We start from the raw sequence: 18,936 nt of genomic DNA, 5'->3' as shown, positions 1-18,936 counted from the left end.
CTTTTTCTTCAGCAGGGATGGGGTGAGAGGACACCACTGGGGGGCTTGGACCAACTTCTCAGAGTCGGAGGTACCACTGTACTCACACCATCCGGCCAGACTTCACTGTGCTGCTGGCCCCTCCTGGCTTCTGTCTCCTGGGCAAAGCCCACCTCCCACCTCACTTGATCAACAAGGGGAAAAAGAGAAGCAAACAGAGACCTGCACCAAGGGGACGGGTCTCAAATCCTTACACCTGGGCCCCCGTGAAAGCAGCCCCATGTGTGGGGCTGCGGTGGGCTCAGGGGTGGCCCCCAAAGGCATCCACACCCTTGTCCCCAGCCCTGTGCAGGTGTGAAAGGGCATTTTGCGGATGGGGTTAAGTTTAGGGTCCTGAGATGGGGAGGCTATCCAGGATTATCGGGTGGGCCCAATGCCATGGCGAGAGACTTTACAAAAGGCGGTCAGGAGGGTCAGAAGCAGGACGGGACGTGAAAGTGGAAGCAGAGGGACCAGGGAGAGATTTGAAAATTTGACATCATTGCCTTTGAAGACGGAGGAAGGTGCTATGAGACAGACAGCGGGAGCCACTCCAAGTGGGAAATGCAAGCAAACGAAGCCTCCCCTGGGAATGCAGCCTGTTGACCCGCATCAGAACTTGCGACCTCCAGAACCGCAACAGGACCAATGGCGTTTGCGTGCGTGTGCGTGTGCGTGTGCGTGTGTGTGTGTGTGTGTGTTAAAAGTTGTGTTGTCTTTACCACACTGTTGTGATTTGTTATAGCAGCAACAGGAAACTGATACCCGAGGTCTGGTGGGTGGTTTCTTTTCCATTTTATTGACTGTTCTACCTTTTTCAGCCTGTGTGGACACAGGCAAAGAGTGATTGAAACAGGAAAAGGGAAAAACGGCTGGGAGCTTTTGATGAACGGTTGATGAATAAGAACATATAAAATAGAGTGGCTGTACCCTTTTGGTGTGTGTGTGTGCGCGCGCGCGCGTTGGGTCTTTAAATCCTGGAAACCAGAGGCATAGTTCCTCATTCCCTGCCAGGACACAGGGCAGATACACACGTACAAGGTGCCATCCTGCAGCCGAACCCACGGGGTTGCGGATCCTCAGATGGTTACAGAGGTGAAGACAACGGCAGTCTCTCTGGAACCTAAAAGTGCATTTTGTGCTTCTGCAAATCATAGCAGGCGAGACCAAGATACCTTCCGAATGCCAGTCTCTCGCAGCCTCCGCACGAGGCGCCCCTCCGTGTCGTGCAGCTGTTGTGCATAGTGGGGGCGCTCAGTTGCCCGGGATCCAGTTCCTCCAATTAAACGCTGAGTTGGAGCCGTGGGTCAGCGTCTTTACGGGGGGGGCCACCAACTCCCACTTTCCTCCCTCTTTATTTTCTTTGCAGAAGCACATTCCCAGAGAGGGGACCTAGAACAGAGTTGAGTCACATCAATATTTACACCAGATCAATCGATGTGAGACCCGTTCTTAGGCCAACTGACAGGTATTCCCACCCCTTGGAGGTCGCATAGCTGCCTCGGCACTTAACACAGCAGTGGCAGCGGGAACGCCCCCCCCGCACCCCCCAGGACAATGGGAGATGCCTGCAGACATTACTGTTTGCTACTACTGGGGGTGCTACTGGCTTCCAGCCGGTGGAGGCCAGGGGGCTCACAATGCCCCAGGCTGGCCCCACAACAGACTTATTGGTGCCAAGGCTGAGAACTGATTCAAGAGTGGTTTATATTCTCGAATTTAGCATCACAAAAAGATACAGGTGTTGAGTTTTCAGACCCCCCCCAAAAAAACTACAAAGTGAAACTTTAGACAATTCCTTCATCTGTAAAATGAATGTGCTGGAGTAGATCTTTGTACTTAAGGCTTTTTTTTGTTTACGTGTTTTGCAAGCCCCCTAAGGACTAAGCGTCTCACACACAGAAACTCTCTGATTCCCTCCCACCCAGGTAAGGAAGGAACGTGCTTCCTCGGGCAGGGCAGGGAGAGGGCTCAGAGAGCCAAGTGCTTTGTGCAGGTAGAGCTGATGGTGGCTGGCTGGGACCGGGGTCTGCTCCTCTGCAGCCCCCAGACCCCTCAGGGGCTTGGTGACACCTTGCTGCCCACACCTAGGACAAACAAGCGGTGGCCTGTTGTGGTCCTGTGAAAATTTTGTGTGAAGGAACCAGGTGAGGGACCCATCTCCTGTTACATGTGTTGTCTATACCACTGCCCTCCCAGCCACAAGGTCATTGGTCAATTACTCAGTCAGTTTGATAAAAAATTGAGAGTAGAGGGCAAGTCCGGCCCTGGTTGATTTTCAGAGCCAGCGCAGGGGCAGGAGCAGGGGGTGGGTCTGAGTTTTTGGGTCGGCCTGCCTTGATTTATTTCATCAGCTGGATAAAAGCAATCTCTGCTTGCTGAGTGACACTCCACAAGTTGGTCCAAAGTACCTGTTATCTTTCTTTATGCATCTATCACCTGTTTGTTTTTACTGTGATTGTTTATACAACCCTGGCCCGGCATGGGCACTCTGGCAGCTACAATAAGCTCGTGTGTGTCCATGGCTGGATGGCTCCAAAGGCAAGAGGGTGGGGGTGTTTTTCTGTCCCCCCAGGTCCCCAGAGTGAGCCAGCCCACCCATCGTTCTTTCTCTTCTCATCACTTACTCCTTCCTGGACCATTTGCTCAACTACTGGAGTTGCATGTAATTATCATATGAGCTGCCTTCTGGAAAGGTCTGTGTCATGCTTTTTAGATCATCTTGGCAGCAAAGTTGCCATAATGATGATAAAGATGACAAACCTCTCCCACCAGCCGCCTGCCCAAGGCTGCTCTTTGCACAGGGCCAGGTGGGTCCCTGCTACCCTGGGCTGTCAGGACACTAGTTTTCATTCTGAGAAGGGAGTGTGATGACCCTGCGTCCTCAGGCTGCCTGACTTTGTAGCCCAGAGAGAAAAGGGCGGGCACGTACCTTTCTCACCAGCTGGGCGAAGTCGGCAGAGTCTCGGGGTGGCAGCCCAAGGAGAGGGCGAATGCAGGAGTCCAGCGCCGAGCCGTGGCCCACGATGAGGGTGACGCCCACTGCAGAAAAAAGAACAGCTCGCGGTCCAAGCAGGCACACAGAGCGCCTTTGATTAGACCGAGGGTCCCCAAAGTTGTTAGGGTAAAACTGCCTCAAGGTGCCCCAAAGCCTCAACAGGCGCCCGGGCAGGAAGAAAGTGTGGTTGGTCATTGCTCAGTAATACTCGCTATAATACTTGGTAACACTAGCAGTTCTGCCTGCACTGTGTGTGGTTCTCCAGAGCGCGTGGCATCTCAGGCAGGAGGTGGGGTGGGTGGGGCAGCACTTGCCTTGGGCTTCAGGATGGGACCCTGCCTGCTCTGAGCCGCCAGCAGCCATCTGACCTGCCACCTCTTGTGGGATGTGGTGGTGGCTGCCACCCAGCTCTGATCTGATTAGCTTGAGAATTATCAGCCAGTTGATCACAGTGAGCTTGCTGATGACTCACTCTGGGTAAGGACACCCAGAGTCCACAGGCTGAGTGAGTCTCCCTCAGGTGACACAACCCAGAGGCTAAAGCCAGACAAAGCCGAGTGGGGGAGGTTGGACCCGGAGGTGAGTCAGGAAGGCGCCCTGGCCGGACTCACCAGCGCCACCTGGAGGAGGAAATCAGAACGGACCGCTTCCTTCGAAGGCCACGCGGACACAGAGCAGCCCATCAGGTCCGCCTCCCAGGGTGACTATAAATTCTCCAACGTGACACCCTAACTGAAGTCCCCACCTGCTTTGCCTGTGTCATTTCCCATTAATTTCATACTCATGTGTTTGGCCTCCAAACTCATGGTCGGTTGTAGAATGCTGTTTGGGTCGTGGGACCACAGGTTTGGCTCCTGGCCAGTGCTCTCCGGCAGGGTGACTCTCAGTGCCTGAGAGCTTCAAAGTCCCGCGGTGTCAATGGAGGTGGCATTTCAGACCCCACAGGAAGGTGAGGTCCGAGGAGACATTAACAGGTAATGTCTGTGAAGGGCCCACCCGAGCCCGGGGATGGGTAGGCATAGGGCTCACCCTCCAGCACAGTGGAATCCCCCGGGCTCTGCCCGCCCGCTGAGTCCCACAGCCCTCACCCCCTGCCCTGTTCATGCTTTGCCTCGCAGCCCTCCTGGTTCACGGCTCAGCGCTGTGTCCTGAGCGCCCCGGGCCGAGGCGGAGGAGCCGTGTTCCTGTGTGAGCGGCACACACACGGTGTTCAGTACACACAGAGTCCTGCATTCGAGTTCCAGAAGGCCCCGGGACTGCAGAGGGCGGGGACCCTTGGAAGGGAGGGTCATCCATGGTCACTCCTGTTCAGCCTGGGCTGGAGGCTTGAAATGAGACGGCCAGAAAGGGGTGGGCTGGGTGGGGCCCTGCAAGAGCAGTAAAAGGCTCGCATTTCATTTTCTGTCCTCTGACGTCCTGTGGTCATAACTGGGAATCACCGAGTTTAATAATTAATCAAAGGCCATTAAAGCATGGTTTCCCAAAGTATGTCCCCCAGGTGCTGGTCAGTCAAAGCAGGCTACGTAATTCAGCCTCAGGGCCAGGCGTGTCTGGGGTTTGGGTGTCTTCCCACAGGACGTCTCAGAGTGTGTCCCCCTGGTGCACGGGGGCTCTCCAAGAGGGGCCCGGCGCTCAGCTCCTCCCACGCGCCTCAGCAGCAGAAGTCTTCATCTCCGAGCGTCTCTGGGACGAGGGCCCGAAAGAGCGCAAGCGGGGGATGCGGGCCAGGTGGCCTCCTCCCGACTCTGGTGCTCTTGTTCGTGTTGTCTAATATTCCTAATATTCCAGACATGTGTGCCCCTTCCGCCATCACACTCAGACTCCGTGAGGGTAGAGCGCGTGTCTTTCTCATGCAGATTCCCCCCGAGGTTCTGTTTGGAGCCTGACTCATTAATGTTCAATACACAGCTCCCGACTTAAGTTTTATAAGATGGGCTTCTGACCTTTTACAATGGACATCTCAAAGATACACACGAGAAGGGTCTAATGAGTCCCCATGTACCCATTCCCGAGCTCTGAGCGCTGTCCACGTCGCCCACCTTTTATCTGCTCTCCACCTCTCCCCCTCTCCCCTGCATTTTATTTTAGGGCATATTGCAACATCACACCATCCCACGGGATACACCTCGGTTTGCATCTCCAAATGAGAAGGACTTTCCGTTCTTACAAAACCATCCTGCCATTATCACACCTAACAAAATCAACAAAGTTTCTTAAATATGTCTATACTCCAATTCCATAGTCCAATTTCGCTCTACAGATGTTTTGTTCCCATTGTCATTCAAATGAGACCTGGCATTTGGTTGTTCTGTTCCTAGTCTGTTTCCTAGGAATCTGGCGTGGGTGGTTTGTGTTGACCCTGCTGTCCTGGGTCCCATTGGCTCTCAGTCCCAGATTTGGGGTCACAGGGCCAGGATGACAGGGAGTCTGTGTCCCTGTGTCCCATTACTGCAGAGACACCCCTAGAACACTCTTTTGCTGGGGAGTGGGGTAGGGGAGGTTGGGGTTTCACTAGGTTTTGAAACTGGTCCCATTTCCATCCCACAGGTAAGAGCCCAACCTCCGGGGGCCGCTCACGCCGAGCACGGGGAAGGCGCTTACCGTCCTGTGGGCAGTGGCTGACGATGCGCTCCATGCTCACCGCACACCTGTCCACGTACTCGTCGTAGCTCTCCGCTGGCAGGAGGGAGGCGAGGGGGAACGCAGGCCTACGGGAGGAAGGGGGAACGGCTGCCACCCTGGCCTGCGAGATGGGGGTTAGGACAGCACTGTGGGCAGCTGGAGAGGGAGAGTTCTCTAAGATGGTCCCGCCTCGGGCAGGGCTCATGGTGGGCGGTGAGGCTCCAACGTTGTGCTCAGAGCGGGCAGAGGGCTGGTGTTCGCGCTGCAGCACGCATTCTCACTGAATGACGGGTTTTGGGATGGCGAAGCCTCAGCCCCAGGAGAGAATGACAGACTCTCCCTTTGACCAAATGCTAGTTAGGCTCCTGTGAGCCCTCTGCTCAGCTGGCCCCACACGTTGGGCTCAGGGCCTGTCCTGCTAGAGCCACTTTGAGCAAGAACCCTGCTAAGTCGGTTTGGCCAGAGCCCCCCATCCTGGGTATCTGATCCTTCCTGATATCTGAGCAAAGTCCGCCCTTCCCCCCGCCACACACACATAGGTGATGTCTGATCACCCTGGCCTGCCCTTAGCAAGAATCCTGTTAGGTCAGTTTACCAAGAATTTTACTCTCTTAGAAAATGTCTACCTACCAACCCCGCATATGCTCACTGGCTTCAAATCCCTACTTTTGTCCTTATTATATTTGGAGTAAAGTTCAGCCTCTCTCACCTACTGCAACCCCCCCACTGCAGTGGCCCCTCCTCAATGTCTTTACCAAGAACTAGAAAACCCCAGCAGCAGACAACGTGAGGACGGCACACCTGTAATCAGTGCTGACATTGAAATTCGCCTCCTTCAGCTCGTCCAGGGTCATGAGTGTTGGGGTGGTTTTGCCGCCCTCCCATTTCGTCCATTCATAAATTCCGGGTTCCACTCTGATCTTCATTTTTCTCTCCAGTTTGAGCTCTGCAGTAAACAGAATACAAGTGTTTCTCATTTTCAGTGTCCACTTTGGCTTTATATACGTAAACCTCCTCCTAGATATAAATAATACCTTTCAAAAAACGGGATTCTTTTTTCTTGGCAAATATTGTTTGTGATCACCCACAGCCATGCTATTTCTGAGACAAAAACCACTGGAGCGTTGGAAGGTATCAGAGGAGTGGTGACGTTCTGCCCATCAGGAAGGGACAGAGTCTTCCAGGAGCTGGGAGGTGCCCCCAGCAGCAGCCCAGCCTGGCTCATCCTGACCACCCAGTGTGTCTCTACACCTCGACCAGCTCCAGGCCTCATCCACGCGTCAAGAATCAGAGCCACCAATAAACACTTGGCCAACCCAATTATTCACGGAAAAGGTGCAGCCAACCTCAGAGCATGTTAGTCACATGGAAGCATCATCCTGACACACAGCTGACAGAGCAAAAGCGAAGGGAGCCGTCTTCTGGAACATTCCGACTCCTCCCAGCTCACCCTTCCCAAGCATTTCACACCTTGACCAAAAGGTCTGTAAAGTAAGGCCATCTCTTTTTGAGTTTTGGGGAAAAAAATGCCTTAATGCTTTTATTTGAAATGGAGAGAATGACACTGAACTTAAATACTGGCAACAAAATCAGTTCCTAGGTCCACAAAATGGGTTCCTTTGCAAGTGCGTTTAGAAAGAGGAGTGCAACCGAGCGCTCCCCCGGCCTGGGAAGGGCTCGTGTCCACTGTGACTAAATCACAGGAAGGGATAGTTGGGAGAGTTTCCCAAATGACATTGGCCACTCTTCCTCTTGAGGACATGTTCTAGGCCACTGTTCCGTGGGTCACGCTTTGGGAAATGGCCCGTCTGGACGTTCTGTGGCATGGTATTGAAATAAAGTTTAGCCTGTTAGCATCTCAGATGTCAGTCTGAGAAACAGGCTGGTCATGTCGGAGGACCTGTGAAGTGGGCTCAGAACCCTTGTTTTTCTGGAATTAACCCAGGGTTTGCAAACGTGTTCCCTTCAACAGGCACAACCATCATCATCATTATCATCCGCAAACGAGTAACAGTCAATGCGAGATCATGTAACAGACATTGACGTTATCGTTGTCAGAACACATTTTTAGAACTTTTAATTTTATATGCAAGGAACCCCAAACAACGGAAGTCAGAAAAATACTCACAACATTGGAACAAATACGTTAATAATGAAGAACCATGAATCATGACAAAAGAGGGACAAAAGTTACGAAACATGTTTTTGACGCTCAGTCATCCTCTTACTAGGAAGGCTGGCCACAGGACGAGTCTTTACCTTCTTATTTATGTGTTGTCACCATGGTGAGAGAGGTTGGCAGGGAAAGGAAGATTAAGATCATTACTGGAAAGGCATCTTATGACTTGAGAATGACACCAGCAGTGACATTTGAGGGCTGGCCTGGCCGAATGCAGGGCATCTGTTCAGCTTCACCCCAGCTCATTAGGAGTTTCCAGCCAAAGACGGAAGTGAGTGGTTTTGAAGGTTAGTGGAAGAGTAGCAGCCTCTCGGGCAGGTTAGAACAAAATAAGCTCATTCAATGTCAGGAATAAAAGAGGTGGGAAATTCAGGGACTAGTCCGTCACCTTTTATCCTGTATTTGTATGTGTTTCTGTCTTTGTTCACTTCTGATTACTATAGTTGTTGGATGAATTAGAAATAAGTTGATCCTAAGCAATCCAGGGATAAAAATTACTTCATGTCTATTTTGCTTAATGCCATCCTATTCATTAAGAGTTCTCCTCACATTGAAAGCTTAGAACAAATACAGCCCAGAAGGGCTTACCCAGCTCTTAGGGGACGCCCTGCCTTCGTGTTGCCATCTGTGTTGTCCCCATGAAGAGACACAGACACTGCCTCCGAGGCCTAGATGTGTGCAAGATGGACTGTGGACACTCTGCTGATAAAATGGACTTGTATGCCTCACAAAATCGGAGGCTGGATTATGAAACAGCAAGTTTACGAGAATGTGGGAGAGGAATGGGTCAGCCGAGGGGCTGCGCAGGCTCAGTGCAGGACCAGCTGACTGCTGGCTGGGGCTCCCACCTGGGCTCCCAGACTTGGGTGGGGACTTTGTCAGTGCCTCTCCCACGCGGGTACAAAAGATGAGAGAGGACACGGAGGCCGGCGGTGGTGTGCATGCTGGTTGGACCCCTTGAAGCCCCTTCCATGAAGATGTTAGCCCCAGCTCACTGTCCTCTCTGTCACAGCTGCAGGTACAAAGCTTGGTGACACCATGATCTGCCTGGTGGCTCACCCAGCCTCTTGGCTCCTTGTCCCCTCCTCCATGAGGTGCCTTTCTTCCTGACCTTGGTCTTGTCATTACCAGCTCCTGTAACTCCCTCCTAAGCTCAGTGTCAAACTGCTCTGTCTCCAACCAGCCCTCCTTTCTTTGAAGCTACGTCTCTTGCCTCCTAACCCAAGCCCCAGGATTTTACTCCACCGAGCTCACCCCTTTTCTCTACCATTCACCTCCCCTGGGTCCTAACGCCCGCGTCGCCCAGCTTAAGATCCACGGCTAAGGCTCGTCATCCTCTTGCTGCACCCTCAGCTTCTCAAGCCGTCTCTTGCTTCGCTGCTGTCACTTCTCAAACCCGCCTGGAGTTAGATCCAGCCGTCCACCTGCTCCCCCGTCAGCTCCCGGAGGAAAGCCCACGCCCAGTTCATGGGTCTCAGGGTAAAGCCATGCCCCCTGACCTCGAGTGGGCTCTTCATGGTGCCCAGTGGCCAGCCTATATTTTCCCGGCTGTGTCCTGGCCCCTGGCCCTGGTAAGCATGTCATACCTTCAGAGCCCCTCCAACCTCCAGCCGCCGTCCCCTTTTTCACTTCAGCTGGTGACCTGACCCCCTATGCTACGCCTGTGTCCACGTGCCCTCCCTGTGACCTGCCCTTGTCCTGATGATGAGCTCCCCAATTCCTGTTCCCCGCACAACGAGGGGCAGGGAGACGCCCAGGGCGGGGAGCAGAGCCAAAGCCCCCAGAACAGGCTGCCGTCTCTGGCAGGAGCGGCTGTCTTCCTGCAGGCGGAAGCACAGAAGCTGTGCTAATGGCTGCTTAACACGCGTCAGCCCTGGCGGCGCTGGACAGCTCCCAGGAGAGGATTCCCTTACTCTGGGGAGTCACCCATTTTGGACTTAGAAGGACAGCAGCAGTCCCCTTCTCTCTGGGTTTCTGAATGCCCCTCCCCGGAAGTTTCTTTAAAAACACATGGCAGAAGCTGCCAAAGGTGGACGGTGTGATGACAGGCCCCTGACACCAAGTTACAATCCTGGCATTCAGACATGTGAAGGGGCTCGGTGCTGCTCACAGTTCTCAGATGGCTGGTCCGTAACTACCTTGTGGCTTACGTAGCCCTTCACTGCCACTCATTCAGTTCTCCCCTCCACTCACTTCCCTCTCCCCTTGGTCAAGGCCACCTGAGCCGCTCCCTGAGTTCTCACTGACCTTCCAGGATGTGCTTGGCTGTCTGCACACAGCGCAGGGCCGGGGAGGTGAAGACAGAGGTGATTTGGATGCCGCTGTCCAGTAGCGCTTCTCCTGGAAAAAAGCAGGTGGGAAAATGCCTCTGCATCAATGTAGCCTCCCCTGGTGGCAGCCCCGACAGCGGGCTTCCCACCTGAGGCAGGCAGGACCTTAAATGCCCCCAAGATTTCCACTGCGTGCTGTCCACACCCTGTATAATACCCCGGAGTAGGGGGAACCAGCAAATCTGGTGAGATGGCAGGCCTGTGACTATGTTGTGTTCTATGATAAAAGGGAGGTTACCACAGGTGGCCTGACCTATTCAGGTGAGCCCATTAAAGCAGAGATTTTGTCTGGCCGTCACAGAAGTCAGAGAGACCCAAAGTCAGGGGAACTCAACATGCAAGAAACTCTCCTGCTGGCTTTCAGGATTCCGGGGGCCATGTGGCACGGGGGTGGGGTGTCTCTCGGCCCCGAGCATGGCCCTGCACTGACAGCAGCAAGGGAGCGAGGACTTCAGTCCAAGGAGCTGACTTCTCCCACTGCCTGATGAGTTTGGAACTGCTTCCAAGAGCCTCCAGATGGGAACTCAGCCAGCGATGCCGTGCTTTCAGGCTTCCAGCCCCGGCAGGGAACACGCCACGCCGAGCCTGCGTTTCTGACCTGCAGGACTGTGAGCTGACACATGGGAGCTGTTTGAAGTTTGTTCCTGAGGCTCATGGAAGCCTGAGCCTGTGTACCACTGCCCCTCTTGTCAACATTAGAGGACCTGGTCTTTGGGAAAGAAGGGATCTCTTCAGAATAAAAGCCACACAGTACCAACGTCAGGAGGGTTTAGTGGATGCTGTCACGGGCTGAACTGTGTCCCTTCAGATCATACGCTGGGGCCCTAACCCCAGTGCCTCAGAGTGTGACCTTATTTGGGGACAGGGATTTCACAGAGGAGAGGCAGTCAAGATGAGGCCATTAGCATGGCTCTAACAATCTACCAGTGTCCTTATAAAAAGGGGAAATCTGGTGCAGAGACATGTACAGAAAGAGACGATGTGAGGACACAGGGAGAAGACGGCCGTGCACAAGCCCAGGAGAGGGGCCGGGAGCAGGCTCTCTCTCGACCTTAGAGGGAACAACCTTGCCTGCACCCTCATCTCCCCAGAGCTGTGAGGCAATACATTTCTGTGGATTGAGCCACTCTATCTGTGATATTTGTTACGGCAGCCCCAGGAAGCAAATAGAGAAACTGACAATTGCCTTCATATGCTGGGGGTGCCAAAAAAATGTATACATATGACTTGTATTCCTCTTTTGTTATCGGTATATATTGAGTATCACAATTTTAATACCGTTTTTTCCTTTCTTAAAATGTGCATACGTACAATTTTTTGGCATCCTCTGACTATCCATTACAGATTCTGCCAGATACACACACGGGCTTGTGTAAACATGGAGGTGAGGATCTAGGCATGAAACACAGAGCTGTGAAGGTATTTTACAGAAGGGACACACACCACACACACACACACACCAGTGTGCTGCAGGAGAAGGAGCCCAGGCAGGGCTGGCTGCGGGGAGCTGCTCACAATGACCTGTGGGGTCCCAAATGTGTCACGTTTCCCAGCTCCACGTTCAGTGACCCCACATCAGCGACCTTGAAACCAGCCATGGTGTGAGCACAGCATTTCCACCACTGAATATCAGGGCTTCCCTGCCTGCCCGAGAGCCGGTGACGATACACGTCACCCCCGGGGTGAGGACGCAGGGCACAGGCTCCCAGGGAAGTTCCTTCAGTACCAGCTGTGTGACTTGGAAAGACCAGGCACCTTCCTGATTCTAGATTCGAGTGTCTGACTTCATAAAACGAAGACCACACGAACTCAACGGCCTCTCCTGTTCCAAAAAGCCAATCATGTTTAACCAGAGCGCAGACAGCAAACAAAGGCCCAGGGTGACAGATTTGAAATCAAATCAGAGAGGGGATGTTGCTTTCCCTTTTTTATATAATGTCGTTAGGGCACGGCACGGTGATAATTATTTTTTCCCTTCCTTCTCCGTTCTTTCCATACCATTCATCCCTCCCGGCTTCCCCACCACCCATTCCCGGGTCAAGTCTCTGAGATCCCACTTACCAGCTGGGCGACCTTGGGCACTTACCTAACCTCTGTGTGCCCCATCTTCCTCATCAGCAGCGAGGGGATAATGCTAACACTGACCTCCAAGGGCCCGGTTCGCGTTAGTGATAATCACGGCTACGATTATCGCTGGGATTCCTCCTAGAATGACCCACAAATGTACCTGCCATTCTGGACTGGAAAATTCCACACGATGATAATGGTGGATCGTTTTCAAAGTCTTTGATGCCGTTGCCCCGTCTGGGCAGACTGCAAGGGAAGTTCAGGTCTGGCCGGTAGTATTTCCCTGAAGCATAAACATGAACCAGACATTCGGTTCTCGCGTTAATGTGTATTTGCCCCCTAACAACCCCAAGGTCAAGACCCACATTAGAAGCATGGTTCTCATGCGAGTTGTTGTCCACTGGGCTTTTTCTTGAATGTGCTCTGCGACGTGGCTCCAATTCAAGGAGAAGTGCTGCTCTACCGCGCACACATTTCCTCAAATACAGGAAACGTAGGTTTCCGCCCCAGGAACCCCGAGACTTCCCTCCGCTAACCCTTCCTGAAGATTCGCTCACACAACTTTTCTGATTAGGAACCAAGTGTCTCCTTGACTGACTGAGCTCCCCTTGATAAGAATCTCAAGTTGGCATTAATTAATTAGGTGAAATTGGACCCTTCCCAAAGCTTAAGTGTGTCACATTGCCTACGGGGACAGAATATATAGGCTGGAGACGTCCCTGCATTGTGCTGGAGTCAATTGCTTGAGGCAGGACTGGAAATCTGGGGAGTCACTAGAATCCCCCCTGCCCCCATCCAGAGGCTGCAAAGCACCAGCTTGCTTTGAGTTTGACCCTGAGTTCTAATCTGACAGTCTGGTGCCAGCCCTGGTACCACCAGTCACTGGTCGTGTGACTAGAGGCAAATGACTTTATCTCCTTTATTAGTAAAAGGGGAGATGATAGCGTTGTTGAAATGAATTTGTGAGTTAACGCCCAGAGCCTGGCTTAAGTAACAGGTCAGTAGGTGGTAGGTTTGAGATCATTATCAATTTATCGATGACCCTACAGAGGACATCATACCACATGAAGCCCTCACATCCTCCCAAGTGACTCCCAAACCTCCTGGTGCAACAGGTCCTAGCAGCCCAGCTGACTTTCCTGAGACCTGGATACATCACATGGCGGGCCCTGAACATGCCACAGCAGCCCCGCCCAGCCTTTCACAAATGCAGAGGGAGGCAGTCAGCTATTTTGCCTGCCTTGTGTTTTAGTTTCCATGCATGATGTCTCTGAAAGCTCCCTCTCTGGAAATTCCACTGGCAGAGACTTTGCCTGAACCATCAGCTTTAAAGGACTTTATTAAATGCTAACATGTTAGCTGTGTTTGCTGGAAAAAGGGGTATTTGTTTTTTTCCAAAGAGAAGTTCCAGTGCTTGTGTCTTATTCTCAAAGGCATTTGTGATCCAAAGGCTGCCAGCCTGCTCCATTGAGGTCTCTTGCCTTCAGGGTCACTTTATCTGTGGTCATTGCGAGGGGCAGAGAACAGAGCTCAGAAGACAACAAGTGTATAGGGCAGGGTTAGGTTCTGACGGGAGTGAATCTGTAGAATAGGGGTGCCCTGGGCCAGCACTGCTGGTAAGTGAGGGGCCATACGAAGGTGTGGGTGCTTGAGGCTGAGTGAGCAAAAATCAGCAGGAAAATTGGAATCACAGGAGAGGCCAGCAGTGCCCCCAAATACCCCATGTAACTGATTAAACAGTGCAGCCTATGACGTGCAGACAAACTAGGCTATCAGTATTCACTTTATCAAGGGCTTCTTTACCCTGTAAAGAGATCCACCGTAGCTTCCATTAAGCTGGTAACTTCCAGTGCCTTAAAACATTTTCCCTGTAGGTGACTTGATCTTTCGTCCATTCCCACATACTCTTCTTCTTCTCCACCTGCTGTGCTGTTGTTTCCTCCCCGGGACTTTGTATCTCTACTAGATCTGGTTTTGTAGACACCATAGCACCACCTCTCAGGGTTCTTGGAGGTATGTTGGGTCATGATGTGATCTGCTCAGAATTTTTGTGGTGTGTGCTGGTCATCTGCCAATGGTTTTCCCTATTCGTTCCCCCCTTTTTTGACCTGCTGGGCTCCTGCAGGGATCCCAAAGGGCCCGACTAGTCCAGCTACTATGAATGGATTTGATCACTATGCTCGTTTAATACGTCCATTCCTTGACTTAGAAATTGTGGCTTTCCATTAGGGGCTGAGCACTGGCACGGAGGTGGCCCAGCAGTACAGGCACTGGCTGGTAGGTAGGTTGTATTTCCAAGCACTGTCCTTAGTTCTTGGCATCCAGAGAAGTAAGGTTGGGGTAAGCAAGAGACATGTTCAAAACTACACCTATCAGTCGAGTAGCATAGACTGATATTACAGGGAAATGACCACCACCATGAAGATTAGCTCGGAGAGACAGAGCAATGAGCCTGAGATAGGCTACGTGCCAGTAGCCGAGGGCTCAGGGACCGCAGGTCATCGGGGTGACTTGCTGGAAAGTCAGTGGTGCGCTCGCTAACCAGATACCGTGTGTGGGCTGCAGAGTCAGCAGGACTGTCCACGTGACACACAGGCGGACCTGCTTACCACTGAAACACAAATCGCTGAGGCCAGATACTCACAGACAACACGTGCCCTCAAATGCATACCTGTACCGCCTGTGCAGGGACACGCAGCATGCATCCAGCCCACGTACACGGCCTATACAGTCACTCTAATGAGTGGCACCCTGGGGAGTCTGGCTCAGAAGCCCGAGAAGTGACCTCATGGGTCAGACTTATCTTGCTTTTGTGTTTAGGCTCAGCCAGGACATTACTTACCATCAGGAGTGGAGCACTGCTGCAGCCACGACTTCCCGAAGATTTGATCCACCCTCTCCCCATGGCGCACCACCAACACGCTTTTCCTCATGATTGTGGCCTGAGATGGAGGAAAGAAAGCCAAGCTGGGGTAAGCAACCCATATGTCAAAAACACTCCATCAGCAGAGCAGCCCAGCCAAACATTGCTAAAGAGTGCAGTGTAACATCCGTATTATTAGACTTCTTCTAGATGCATCTCTCCTAGTCACCCAACAGCTGACTGAGGAATAGAGCCCCCGCCTTCCTGTTCAGCAGCTACAGCCAGTTCCGCGCTCCCTCAGAGGCTTCACGGGAACGTCCTTCCTGCCTCTCCCAGCTCCTGGTGGCCCCAGCAATCCTCGGCTTGTGGCCACATTGCTCCAGTCTCTGTCCCCACGCTCACATGGTCTCGTCCTTGTGTGTCCGTGTCTCCTCCTCTTGTGTGGATCAAATCCCCTCTGTTCCCCTCTCATCAGGGCAGTTGTGATTAGGTTCAGGGCCCTCAGGATAATGCCGATGTGTAGAGCATTCATTATGAACACGAAATGGACTCTAATAATTCTGATAGTTGTGTCAGTCACAAAACGGCAGTCATGCCAGGGCATCCTGTGAAAGGCGTACCCCGGGATCACTCTAACCAGGTAACTCCAGACGCAGGGTGGAGTGTGAACATCTAACAGCTTTATCAGGCTGCAGATGGGGGCACCGCACCCAGTCTCCAGCATAAATCAGAGCTCCCTGACGGCCCCTCGCTCAGGCCTCAGCCGACGAATTGACAGCCGCACCTGCACTCGTCCCAGACGGAGCGCTTGAAGCCTCACCTCCTGACCGTCTCACCAGCCCGGCCTGACACCCGACGCTGTGCACCCCAGCACTATAGGGACTCTGGCTGCACACCGGACTCTCTCTCATCCTCCTTTCCTAAGACCCTGTTCCTGGCCTAACCCGATTGCCTGCAAACCTGTGTGACCCTCTGTGTGAAACCGTCTTCCTCGACTATGGGAGACGATCCTTTGGCCGGAGCCTGGGTGAACGCCCGTGGGAAACCGAGTCAGGAGGACTAGATCCACAGCTTACTCTCATAAAGGCTGACATTGTGGAAAGACACACACGTGTGTGAGGCTGCTACTCTGATAGTCGCGTCCCACTCACGACACCAGAATAATCTCCCATCAAGATCCTTCATTCAGTCCCATATGCAAAGGCCCTTTTTCCTCATAAAGTAACATTCCCGGTTCCAGGGATTAGGACCTCCTATCTTTGGGGGCTGTTGTTCAGCCCACTACATGCCCATTGTCCCAAACCTGATGCCACAGTGTCCTTTTCTGGCTATACAGAAGGGGCGACCTCAGACCAGGTGAGGAGGGTTTTCATTTAAAGTACCAGAGGGTTTAGACACAGGCCGAGCGACAGCCTAAGTCTTTCATTCCAGCTTCTCCCCTTCCATCCACAAGGAAGGGGGGCACAGCCTCGAGGAGGCCCCCCGTTCATGCCTGCTCTCCTATTTTCCACCTCGGGGGGCAAGTCCAGCCTCTGTTGCATCTTCCGGAGTCTGGGCAGCTTGGGGATGGGGACCCCCGTTTTTGTCTTTTTGTGGCTGGCAGTTCTCTGGCTCCCGGCCATTCTCTCCGACGGAAGACCTGGCTAACGCATCCATCCAGTTGCCTCCCCAGCTCCCAGCATCGCTTGCTCAGCTGTCGTCTGGCCTGAGCCCACTCCAGCCTGGAGGCAGCCTCTGGGGGGTGATGGATTCTTGGAGATGGAGGGTGAATTTTGCATTTAGAGTGGTTCCAGCATGAGTCTCAATTAGGACCCTTATGAAGTCACACTGTGGTTCATCCAATGAGATTTATCAGCCAGGCCCTGAGCCGGGCCTTGGGACCCAGGCAGGAGCCTGATACTGCGGTCCTGCTGTCTGGGCAGTAACCGTCTCTCAGCACTGAGGGCCTGGCCTGCAGTGGATGCTCACATCCCATCTCATGTAATTCTCGAAACAACCCGGTATGGGGGGCGCTAACCTATGTGCTCCCCACAAGCCTCCGTCTTCAGATCTGTATGAAGGGGATGGAGGGGGCTAATGCCTCTTGTGCCTGGTGGGGTGGCTGGGATGAAATCCTCATGTAATGTGTGTGGCACAGGGTGGGGATGTGGAGGGACCGCTCATTCAGGCCCTGGAGGCATTGCCACGTTAGTGGGAACCGGGAACCAGCCAGCTCGCAGCCATGGGAGTGGGGGTGGGGTGGCGGACGGGTGGGGGAGCGCCTGCGCTCTGGGGCAGCAGGGTGCGTATCTATAGAACCCCCCCCCCCGCAAGGCTGTGTCTACACGTACTATGGTAAAGGGTGGCGTGGCCTAGCTCACGTGACAGAAACGGGACTCTCTCACCTGTAAAGCCTGTATGCTGCCTATGCTCCTGGGCCTTTGTGGAGGAGGAACTTCCCCGTTACGTCGGCTGCTGGCATCACCGTCCTTTCTGGAGTTCAAGTCCATGGCTAGACTGAAGGTGTACGTCCTGTGGGGGAAGAAGCCAGATGCTGTCGCGGTGACGGTGGGAAGCACCTGGTCCCCGTGCGCTCAAGATGGGCCCTGTCAGATCACTGTGAGATGAACTGAGGTGGCAAAAGAGCTCAGTGCTCAGCGCAGGGGAGGTTCCCAGTGAACAGGGGTTGTCTGTCACCGTGTCCCCACCAGTGATGGCCCCGAATTCATACGTTGAAGACTTAACCCCTAGCAGCTTAGAGTGTCACCTGATTTGGAGACGGGGTCTTTAAAGAGGTGATTATGGTAAAGTGAGGACAGCGGGGTGGACCCTACTCCAATGTGACTGGTGTCCTTATGAGGAGAGGAGATGGGGACACAGACACACGGACAGGGGAACCACCATCTGAGGACACAGGGTCTATAAGCCAAGGAGAGAGGCCTCAGAAGAAACCAGCCCTGCCCTCACTTTGATCTTGGACACCCAGCACCCTGACTGGGAGAGCACAGATTTGTGCTGTTTACCCGCCCGGCCGGTGGTACCTTGTTACGGCGGCCCGAGCAGACTAACACAGCATCCTCTTAGGGTCACTGCTACGGTAGCTGAAGGTGTAAAGGTAGACATGGTTGGGGTGCAGGAATGAATGAGCAGGGAATTGACACGCTGAGAGCGATGGAAATACACAGAAAAGGGGCAGAGGCTCTAGAGGAAAGGCGGGTTTGAAAAGCAGCATCCCACGAGCTGCAGACCATGAGGAAACCGCTACCTGTCTAGTGAGCTAAGAAAGGTGCATGGTGTGGGCAGGGGTTCAGGAGCGCTGGGGTGACCCAGAAAAAAGATCACAGCAAGCCGTGGGAACTCCAGGACACCAGAGGAGGTGGGGGGGCACCCTAAGTGAGCAGGTCTGGAAGGAAGGGGTGGTGCAGGCAGAGGAGGAGATTGAATGAGAAACAGAGAGACTATTGTCACACTTTCTCCCAGAACAAGCAAACGACCAGTCCCCCAGGGAAAATTCATTTAGTAAAAAGAAAGGTCATCTTTATACACTCTATTTAAAATAATCTACAATCAGGTTAGAGAAATGGGGCGGTACCTGGAGAGGAAAATGGGAGAAAGGAAATTGGGCTTGATTTTGTTTCTAAGATAACAGCATGTTTGTTTGCTGGCGGGAAGGTTCGGGGAGGTCTCGGGAATGGCCAGTGGTGACTGTGAGGGGTCCTTGGAGGACACGGGCTGCCCAGGAGGGATGGGAGGCAGGTGCTGTGGGTGGGCGCCCTGGGCTAGCAGTTTGGGTGTGCATCGCAGCCTGATGAAGGAGAAGGGAGCGTGGTACACAGGCTGTAGGTGGACGGCGTGGGGGCCAGAGCTGGTGGACACTCTT

General features: G+C 53.2%; 1 protein-coding gene across 2 annotated transcripts in view; it reads right to left on the bottom strand.

The window, feature by feature from the left end:
* Nucleotides 1-983: 983 nt before the first annotated feature.
* Nucleotides 984-18,936, bottom strand: part of UBASH3A (ubiquitin associated and SH3 domain containing A) — a 40,172-nt gene continuing 22,219 nt past the window's right edge. The window contains exons 7-14 of one of the 2 annotated variants that reach the window (XM_019665990.1): nucleotides 17,462-17,588; nucleotides 15,057-15,156; nucleotides 12,375-12,497; nucleotides 10,065-10,157; nucleotides 6,440-6,584; nucleotides 5,618-5,724; nucleotides 2,951-3,060; nucleotides 984-1,410 (exon numbers count right to left, since the gene is read on the bottom strand). In XM_019665990.1, the coding sequence (XP_019521535.1) occupies nucleotides 1,273-1,410; nucleotides 2,951-3,060; nucleotides 5,618-5,724; nucleotides 6,440-6,584; nucleotides 10,065-10,157; nucleotides 12,375-12,497; nucleotides 15,057-15,156; nucleotides 17,462-17,588 (943 nt within the window). In that variant the 3' untranslated portion in view covers nucleotides 984-1,272. The remainder of the gene's footprint in view (nucleotides 1,411-2,950; nucleotides 3,061-5,617; nucleotides 5,725-6,439; nucleotides 6,585-10,064; nucleotides 10,158-12,374; nucleotides 12,498-15,056; nucleotides 15,157-17,461; nucleotides 17,589-18,936) is intronic. The other variant, XM_019665991.1, reaches the window with a different exon arrangement.

This window comes from Hipposideros armiger, unplaced genomic scaffold (assembly GCF_001890085.2).
Source record: "Hipposideros armiger isolate ML-2016 unplaced genomic scaffold, ASM189008v1 scaffold_458, whole genome shotgun sequence".
NCBI lineage: Eukaryota > Metazoa > Chordata > Mammalia > Chiroptera > Hipposideridae > Hipposideros > Hipposideros armiger.
Note: the sequence above shows the minus strand (reverse complement) of the source record. Positions and strands in the feature narration are given on the sequence as shown.